The sequence below is a fragment of the Littorina saxatilis genome, linkage group LG16 (assembly GCF_037325665.1).
Source record: "Littorina saxatilis isolate snail1 linkage group LG16, US_GU_Lsax_2.0, whole genome shotgun sequence".
Taxonomy (NCBI): Eukaryota; Metazoa; Mollusca; class Gastropoda; order Littorinimorpha; family Littorinidae; genus Littorina; species Littorina saxatilis.
The window spans coordinates 52488583-52498981 of record NC_090260.1 but is presented as its reverse complement, the minus strand read 5'-3'; the positions used below and the strand labels follow the sequence as shown (position 1 = coordinate 52498981).

At 40.1% G+C, this 10399-nt stretch overlaps 1 protein-coding gene across 2 annotated transcripts in view; it reads left to right on the top strand.

The window, feature by feature from the left end:
• The first annotated feature begins 516 nt into the window (after positions 1-516).
• The window catches only part of LOC138951220 (perivitellin-2 31 kDa subunit-like), a 22757-nt gene continuing 12874 nt past the window's right edge, over positions 517-10399 (top strand). The window contains exons 1-4 of one of the 2 annotated variants that reach the window (XM_070322884.1): positions 517-604; positions 5960-6043; positions 7497-7509; positions 8686-8725. In XM_070322884.1, coding sequence (XP_070178985.1) covers positions 6036-6043; positions 7497-7509; positions 8686-8725 — 61 coding nt within the window. In that variant the 5' untranslated portion in view covers positions 517-604; positions 5960-6035. Of the gene's footprint in view, positions 605-5959; positions 6044-7496; positions 7510-8672; positions 8726-10399 lie in introns of both variants that reach the window. The other variant, XM_070322883.1, reaches the window with a different exon arrangement.

Genomic DNA, 10399 nt, shown 5'->3' with positions numbered 1-10399 from the left:
GTGGGGTTCCGGAACCCCTGGAACCCCCCCCCCCCTGGGTCCGGCCCTGGTGTGTGTGAGTGTGTGTGTGTGTGTGTGTGTGTGTGTGTGTGTGTGTATGTGTGCGCGCGCGTGTATGTGTGTGTGTGTGCGCGCATGTGTGCGTGTGTGTTTGTGTGTGTGTGTGTGTATGTATGTGTGCGCGCGCGTGTATGTGTGTGTGTGTGCGCGCATGTGTGCGTGTGTGTGTTTGTGTGTGTTTGTGTGTGTGTGTGCGTGTGTATGTGTGTGTGTATGTGTATATGTGTGTGTGTATGTGTGTGTGTGCGTGTGTGTGTGTGTGTGTGTGTGTAAGCGCGAAATATTGACTACGTGTTAAACAATTAACAAAACAAACTGCTACCCTTTGGTTGACCTTTTGCCTTTCTTCTTGTCTGATCCAGAAGCTTACTGAGGTAAGTAAGAACATGTAACAGCTGTAGGGAACAATGCAATAAATATTAAAGTCAGATTATCGACCGGATCTATATATATATAATAATATGTCTTTTGGTGTTGTTATTTTACTCATACAATTTCTGAAACAGGACGCTATGTGACGAACTATTCTTCGTGAACATTTGCAGTATGTATTCACTTTGTTTCAACTTGACGTAAACAAATTTAAATTGGTTTGTTTGATGCTTTTGAACTTTGCAAAATACATGTGTATGTGCACTAACAATCTGTGTTTACATGGTGTTTTTTTTAAACGTGATGTTCTTTCTTTATTTGGTGTTTAATGTCGTTTTCAACTACGAAGGTTATATCTCGACGGGGGAAGGGGGGAGATGGGATAGAGCCACTTGTCAATTGTTTCTTGTTCACAAAAGCACTAATCAAAAATTTGCTCCAGGGGCTTACAACGTAGTACAATATATTACCTTACTGGGAGAATGCAAGTTTCCAGTACAAAGGACTTAACATTTCTTACATACTGCTTGACTAAAATCTTCACAAAAATGGACTATATTCTATACAAGAAACACTTAACAAGGGTAAAAGGATAAACAGAATCCGTTAGTCGCCTCTTTTCGACATGCTGGGGAGCATCGGGTAATGAACTAAACAATTCAATAAAGTGAGAATGGAATGTGTTGTTCGCGTGTGGCAGTCCGCACGTAAGTGTTGGGGTGGGGCAGCGACACATTTTGAGAAATATATATGGTAATACCTTATTTTCTGTTGTGATTTTAATCATGTATAAAATGAACTTAGGTGTGCTCAAATTTGATAATAATAAGTCCCGGGATGTTTGTGTTAATACGCTTTGGCCACTAAGTTCATGATGATTGTTTTCTTGTACGGCTTTACAATCCTGGATAAAATACCACATACATTTTGTTAGGAACATGCTTTCCATCCAGTTTTCTGCACACAAAAAAAGTGTATTTGTTAAAATAATATGCAAGGTTACAATTACCCAAGATGATCACATTCAAAAAGAGAATATCAAATCAGACCACTAAAAGATAAACAATGATTGAGAAAAAGTGCATATAAATAATACTACATGGCTTGCTGTGTTGTACCAGATTTACACAAGTTTAAAAAAAATGAACTGCGAGCGAAAGCGAGCTGTTTACTATCTAAAAGAGTAACGAGTGTAAATCTGGTACGAAACAGCTAGCCATGTTGTATTCTGTGTATCCTACATACTGTACTTACGTGTAATTTACTCAAAAATTCCCGCAGTGGAGAAGACGCTTCTTTCAGAACCTCGATCTCTTCCATAGCCTCGTGCAATCTCTTAGTCAAAGCAAAGAAACGTCATTCTGGAAAGTGTAGCGTGACGTGTTAGTTCTAAACATTCACCGAGGGGAATTAGCGAGCGCACATTGTTTCCATAATGACGTTTGTCTCGGTGACTTTGGCAGCATACACAGAGGAAAAACAGGTCCCTGCCAGACTTGCTTGACATGACCTCATTTACATGATATACACACGTGTGGTTTAAACAATATTGTTATGTAATGAGTGGTCTCTCTCACGTATGCAGGATAAATGGTAGCCTCCCATCTTCTTTCCAGGGATGTCTGCATATTGGTTGAAGGAACCTAAGCACAAATGTGAAGTGAATCCGACCCAGGATTTAAGTATACTAATATCCTCTTTAGAGAATTGACAACTTTTTTTTTTTTCTTTTTTTTTTCAAACAATTTTATTCACATAAATAACAACAATTAACAATATCTCATACAATGAATTAAATACAACTTATCGAGAACAGCAAGCTAACTTTTTTAACGTTTTGTTCTTCGAACACTCACACAAAAATGCTTCTTATCTGTAACTGCCTATTAAAAATACTTTCCAACGGTAAAAACGAATTTGTTTTTTTATATATACTAACGCACATCTTTCCGATTAAGATAATGTGGTTCAATTTATACATAGTTGCCTTTCTCACCATTACAAAATGCATACCAAATAAAACATCACTAACATTCAAAATAATCTTAATTTCTAAAGTACGAAAAATAAATTCTTCAATAAACTTCCAGAATTTGTATACAACCGGGCATTCAAAAAAGAAGTGTTCAATGAAATCAGTTACATCACAGCAGTAATTACACTTATTAGTTTCCGTTACTTTCATTTTACACAGGAGAATGTTGGTCGGATAAATGTTGTGCATAATTTTCCAGTGTAAAACTCTTAATCTAGTCTCTTGTGTTGACTGATAGGCAACTATCCAGGATCGTTCATCAATTTCTACATTAAACTTTCTCTTCCAAAATCCTCCGGAACATGGTACATCTGTTTTCATATTAATAATCTCTTTCCTGTATTCGCTGGCACTTAACACATTTTTGCCGTTAAACAGTGGTAAGGTAATACAAACATCATCAGTCATATTTACAGCATTTTTCCTCATAAATAATGACACAGCAGCTTTTACAACATTATATTCAAGAATTCGGTTTGGCGAATATCCAATCAAATCACATATATCTTGATATGATAATATATCTCCCGAACGTACAATGTCAGTTAATACCAATACACCTCGTTGTATCCAACTCTCAAAAAATAAAACTTTGCCACTATACGTTATGCATGCATTATTCCATAATAAAATCGGCCCGATTGTCCCACGATCGTAGTGGTTATTATCCAGCCAATATTTTAATACTGCTTTCCAAAAGTGTGATTTCACTAGGTCTAACGCTTTAAATCTTGCACTGTTTACATTCGATAAGAAACATTCAAAATGCTTTCCAAAACGCAAATACATCATCTTTGGAGTGAAACTCCAATTATCATTTTCATTTGATGTAGTAAGTTGTGAAACCCATTGTAATAAAAAAGAGATTTGCATTTGCCTAATATCGATCATTTTTAAACCACCTTTTTCAATTTCAAAACATACAACGCTTCTTTTCACCTTTTCAAAGGCCTTCCGATTACAATATCTTTTTCGCCACACAAATCTAAACAATAAGGTATTGACTTCATTCAAAACACAGTCAGGTAATACAAACGCTTGCATAATATACACAAATTGTGAAATTAAAAACGTTTTCACAATACATATTTTCCCTACAATGCTCAAATTTCGCTTCTCCCATGCACAAATCAATCGCTTAATATTCCTTATTCTTCTAGTCCAGTTATCTTCTACCAAAGAAGCACTCTTATCATTACAAAAATATACACCCAACATCTTCAACTTCTTCTTCCAAACAAAATTATAAAATGTTTCATCACAATGTTTCCTACTACCCAACCACATCGCCTCAGACTTTCTCTTATGTATCCTTAAGCCTGAAAAGCTAGAAAAGTCATTCATTATTTCAAGTGCATAATACATATCAATCTCATCCTTTAAAAAAAGGGTGATATCGTCTGCATACAGAGCAATTTTAATAACGGTTGGAATATCAGCATTATTCCATAACGAAATTCCTTTAATACGTCTACACTGTCTTATTTTTGATGCCAACAATTCAATGGCTAGTACAAAGGCCAAACATGAAAACGGGCACCCTTGACGAATCCCGGCTTTCACATCAAAAAAATCAGACAACCATCCACAATACTGCACTGAGCTAACCGTGTCGTTCATTAACACAGTCACCCATTGAACAAATTCTGGCCCAAACCCGAATTTTTGAAAGGCTTTAATAATAAACTCTTTTGAAATACTATCGTACGCTTGAACACAGTCAATTGCGACCAACAGACCAGGTTGATTTAACTCGTGTGACTGTTCGATTACATCATCAATTAGCCTTAATATTGTAGATACTTTTCTGCCTTTAATGTAACCGACTTGATCTTTCTGAACAATATCACCAATAACGCTTCCTAACCTTTTTGCCAAACACTTGGCTATCAGTTTATAATCGCTGTTTGTAAGGGAGATGGGTCTCCAGTTCTTTAATTCATTTTTAGGCAAATCCTTTCCCTTGTGTATAAGGGTAATGACAGCTTTGCGCTGCGTGGAGGACAATTTTCCATCGTCAAAACTTGCATTAAAAGACGCAATTAACAATGTTCTGATGCGGGTCCAAAACACTTTCAAAAATTCTACAGTGATACCATCAACCCCAGGGGCCGACCCAGATTTCATTTGTTTAAGTGCAGCGAGAGCTTCGTTTTCAGTTATTAACCCTTCACACTCATTTCTCTGAAAATCTGAAATCTGTAATGTTGTCACATCAGATAAAAACTGATCCACCTTCTCGTCCATGTTTTCAACGTTTACTTTTTTTCTGTGCAAGTCAGCATAGTAATTCTTTTGTGCGTTCAAGATTTCACGCTGGTCAGTTATCACTTCTCCAGATTCACACTGTATACTGTCCATTATCTTCGCATTTGCTCGGGCTTTTTCAAGGTTGAGAAAATACTTTGTGTTCTTTTCTCCCTGTTCTACCCACTTCGCACGGGCGCGTACTTGGGCTGCGCGGGCTTTACACTGTTCAACTAATTCTATTTTTAACTTAAGGTTCTCACGCTCGCACTGCATTCCACAGTTATCTGGGTCATTCGCTAACCTTGCATCCAAATCATTTAATTCAGCATACAACAAAACAATACCGTTTCTTCTTTCAACGCTTTTCTTCTGCGCGTACTGCATTGCATAATCTCTTATTTCACATTTTAACAGTTCCCATACGGTTTGATAATCAATATCGTTTATAAAATCGTATGCGTGATTTTCAATCATTCTATTCATACCATCAATGAAATCTTTATCCTGGAGGAGAGAATTATTGAATTTCCAGTAACTCGGGCCTCTGTCAATCTCAGATAATTTGAGTTGCACAGAACAGCCTCTGTGGTCGGAAAAGGGAACAGACAATAAACAACATTCCGTAGTTCTATCAAAAAGTGTTGCACATGTAAATACATAGTCAATTCTCCTAGCAATAAACGGATTCTTCTTTGACCAAGAAAATTCTTTAATACCAGGGTTAAATAATCTCCATACATCAAACAAATCACATGCGATAAATGTCGAACTCCTTGTTGTTGAAGTCCTCAGTGCCACTGTTTGCTGTCGAACTCCTTGTTGTTGAAGTCCTCAGTGCCACTGTTTGCTCTGAACTGGTAACATTGCCATCATCTGAGTACCTCAGCTGAACTCACTGAAAAATCAGCCGCTTGAACAAATTGCTGACTATCAATCTAACGATTGCAACTATCGCGAACAGAGACGAGGCGTACCAAAACGTATGTCAGGAAAAACATGATCATAGCAAGGAAAATATTGCACGTTTTTAGATTTGTTTCAACATGTAAAAACACTGTCATTATTTAAATTTGTGTTGTTATTTTTAGTGCATACATAGCTTTGTCAGTAGAATATCGTCAATGGGAATTCCCGTAACGAGTCAATAGTGAACATATACGGGTTAATATGTCCCTATCAGAAACAAATTCTAGTCGTCATTTAATAAACTGGTCAAAGCTGAGTTAAATTTCTGCCTTTCAGGAACACCCTCTGGTCGTCAATCCCCGCTCATTTCTGTCGAACTGTCACCTTGTGATCATCACGCAGCGTAAACATCATGTTTGGGTGAGACGTGTGTGTGTGTGTATGTATGTGTGTGTGTGTGTGTGTGTGTGTGTGTGTGTGTGTGTGTGTGTGTGTGTTTATATTTTGTGCTGGGTTGTATGTATCCACGTTTTCATATGTATTATATTTAGTGTTTTTGTGTTCCTGTGTATTGATTCCATGATACCCTCTCAGCAAATTGTGGTTGTGGAAGGGCGTGTGTTGCGTTTGACGGACAACCTGTCACTGTTTGCTTCGTGACGTGTGTTGTGTTTGTTGGACTACCTTTCACTGTTTGTTTTTCAGGCTACCAGTCCATGTCACTGTTTGCTTCATGACGTGTGTTGTGTTTTTCAGGCTACCTGTCCATGTCACTGTTTGCTTCATGACGTGTGTTGTGTTTTTCAGGCTACCAGTCCAGGTCACTGTTTGCTTCGTGACGTGTGTTGTGTTTGTCGGACTACCTGGCACTGTTTGTTTTTCAGGCTACCAGTCCAGGTCACTGTTTGCTTCGTGACGTGTGTTGTGTTTGTTGGACTACCTGGCACTGTTTGTTTTTCAGGCTACCAGTCCAGGTCACTGTTTGCTTCGTGACGTGTGTTGTGTTTGACGGACTACCTGGCAGTGTTTGTTTTTCAGGCTACCAGTCCAGGTCACTGTTTGCTTCATGACGTGTGTTGTGTTTTTCAAGCTACCAGTCCAGGTCACTGTTTGCTTCATGACGTGTGTTGTGTTTTTTATGCTACCAGTCCAGGTCACTGTTTGCTTCGTGACGTGTGTTGTGTTTGACGGACTACCTGGCACTGTTTGTTTTTCAGGCTACCAGTCCAGGTCACTGTTTGCTTCATGACGTGTGTTGTGTTTTTCAGCCTACCAGTCCAGGTTACTGTTTGCTTCGTGACGTGTGTTGTGTTTGTCGGACTACCTGTCCAGGTCACTGTCACAGAGTGTTGTGTTTTTCAGGCTACCTATCCAGGTCACTGTCTGCTTCATGACGTGTGTTGTGTTTTTTCAGGCTACCTGTCCATATCACTGTCTGCTTAATGACGTGTGTTGTGTGTTTCAGGCTACCAGTCCAGGTCACTGTTTGCTTCATGACGTGTGTTGTGTTTTTCAGGCTACCTGTCCATATCACTGTCTGCGTCATGAAGTGTGTTGTGTTTTTCAGGCTACCTATCCATAGCACTGCCTGCTTCAGGACGTGTGTTGTGTTTTTCAGGCTACCTATCCATAGCACTGTCTGCTTCATGACGTGTGTTGTGTTTTTCAGGCTACCAGTCCAGGTCAATGTCTGCTTCATGACGTGTGTTGTGTTTTTCAGGCTACCTGTCCATGTCACTGTCTGCTTCATGACGTGTGTTGTGTTTTTCAGGCTACCTGTCCATAGCACTGTTTGCTTCTTGACGTGTGTTGTGTTTTTCAGGCTACCTGTCCGGGTCACTGTTTGCTTCATGGCGTGTGTTGTGTTGTTCAGGCTACCTGTCCATGTCACTGTCTGCTTCATAATGGGTGTTGTTTTTCAGGCTACATGTCCATGTCACTGCCTGCTTCATGACGTGTGTTGTGTTTTTCAGGCTACCAGTCCAGGTCACTGTCTGCTTCATGACGTGTGTTGTGTTTTTCAAGCTACCAGTCCATGTCACTGCCTGCTTCATGACGAGTGTTGTGTTTTTCAGGCTACCAGTCCAGGTCACTGTCTGCTTCATGACGTGTGTTGTGTTTTTCAGGCTACCTGTCCATATCACTGCCTGCTTCATGACGTGTGTTGTGTTTTTCAGGCTACCAGTCCATATCACTGTCTGCTTCATGACGTGTGTTGTGTTTTTCAGGCTACCAGTCCATATTACTGTCTGCTTCATGACGTGTGTTGTGTTTTTCAGGCTACCTGTCCGTATCACTGTCTGCTTCATGACGTGTGTTTTTTTTTTTTTTTAGGCTACCTGTCCATATCACTGTCTGATTCATGACGTGTGTTGTGTTTTTCAGGCTACCTGTCCGTATCACTGTCTGCTTCATGACGTGTGTTGTGTTTTTCAGACTACCTGTCCATATCACTGTTTGCTTCATGACGTGTGTTGTGTTTTTCAGGCTACCTGTCCATATCACTGTCTGCTTCATGACGTGTGTTGTGTTTTTCAGGCTACCTGTCCATATCACTGTCTGATTCATGACGTGTGTTGTGTATTTCAGGCTACCTGTCCATATCACTGTCTGCTTCATGACGTGTGTTGTGTTTTTCAGGCTACCTGTCCATATCACTGTCTGCTTCATGACGTGTGTTGTGTTTTTCAGGCTACCTGTCCATGTCACTGTCTGCTTCATGACGTGTGTTGTGTTTTTCAGGCTACCTGTCCAGGTCACTGTTTGCTTCATGACGTGTGTTGTGTTTTTCAGGCTACCTGTCCATGTCACTGTCTGCTTCATGACGTGTGTTGTGTTTTTCAGGCTACCTGTCCATATCACTGTCTGCTTCGTGACGTGTGTTGTGTATTTCAGGCTACCAGTCCATATCACTGTCTGCTTCATGACGTGTGTTTTTTTTTTACAGGCTACCAGTCCATATCACTGTCTGCTTCATGACGTGTGTTGTGTTTTTCAGGCTACCTGTCCATATCACTGTCTGCTTCATGACGTGTGTTGTGTTTTTCAGGCTACCTGTCCAGGTCACTGCCTGCCTCTCCGTTCTGTTCCTCGCGTCTCTTGGTCAGTTACCCTTCATGCTGTTCTTGTCTGTCTATCTAATTGTTTGTGTGTATGTGTGTGTGTGTGTGTGTATGTGTGTGTGTATGTGTGTGTCTGTGTGCATGTGTGTGTGTGTGTGTGTATGTGTGTGTGTGTGTGTGTGTGTGTGAGTGTGTGTGTATGTGTATATGTGTGTGTATGTGTATATGTGTGTGTGTGCGTGTGTGTGTGTGTGTGTGTGTGTATGTGTGTGTATGTGTGTGGTGTGTGTGTGTGTGTGTGTGTGTGTGTGTGTGTGTGTGCGTGCGTGTATGCGTGTGTGTGTGTGTGTGTCTATGTGTGAGTGTGTGTATGTGTGTGTGTGTGTGTGTGTATGTGTGTGAGTGTGTGTATTTGTGTGTGTCTGTGTGTGAGTGTGCGAATGTGTGTGTGTGTGTAGACTAGAATAGAATAGAATAGAATATATTTTATTGTCGGAACCAAATTGGTTATTGACACAAAGAGCGATTAAAACAATCTGAAATAAACTTTCCTAGACGAATTTGTATTCTGTCTTCGCAAAATACTTCACTAGGTTTATTGTTGAAATACTTTATATCTATATTTGATAGATCCTTTTTAAAATCATTTCGCAGTTCAGTGAACTTTTGACATCCGTCTAGGTAGTGAATTTCATCTTCAATAACGTTACATTTGTAGCCAAGTGGCGTACCCAGTCTTTTTCAGTTTTGTGTAATTATCTCCTGCCCGACCCAGTTGCCTCCCCTGTCTATTATCTTCCCCTGACCCAAGTTGTGTCTCCCGGTAGGATTATTGTGTGTTGTAGGTGTGTAGGAAGGCTGGTTTCTTATTGGTTGATTGTTTGAACGGGTGCGCGCGTGACTCAGAATGATAGCGTGGGCTAGAATAGTACCCGGTGTGATTTCATAGTGAGAGGTCGTGTGTCAGTGTGCGTATCGGCTTGGATTTGTGCTGTTTAACTTTTGATTGAACGATTACTGTTTTAATGTAAGGAGTGTAGCTGAGCCATTATAACGTTTATTTTGGCGAAGGAGTGATTCGAGGATTGTCTAGAGAGACTTTGTGTGTGTGAGAAACGTTTTAGAGCTGGGTTTATATCAGCGAGGTGACTTTCGACCGGGATCGTAATTCGAGTTCCGACTAGTTGTGTGCGGCTGTATAGTGTGGAAGGAACTACACTGCTTTCTGGTGTCTACTTTCTGGTGTATAGACTTTCTGATGTGCTTTTTGGTGTACGTTAATTAAAATTCACGTTATCGCAACCTCTGTCTTGGCGTCTCATTTATGCTTCCTGGCCTATTTTCCCCCTTCCACTCCACCCTATCACATCTGGCGCTGCGAGCAGGGTCAGTTGTAACCGTGTGCCGAAACACTACGATCACCTCGGGAAGCGAAGTGCAATGAAACAGGTTTGAAAATGTTAGGGCTAATTTCTTAGCCCTATAAAAACTGTTATGCAAACCCGAATATTACATAAACGATTTTCTCTTGGTATGTTATTATGTCTTCCAGTTTCAATTTTTAAAGAGTGTGTACTTGTCCTTAATTTACTCATTAAATGTCTATGCTTGATATTCGTAATGCTTATAAGGTATGGCTGAACTTCGTATGTCTTGCTTACAGAGGAATAAAATTTCAGCCTTGGACGACCTTCACATTTAATTTTCTCCCAAA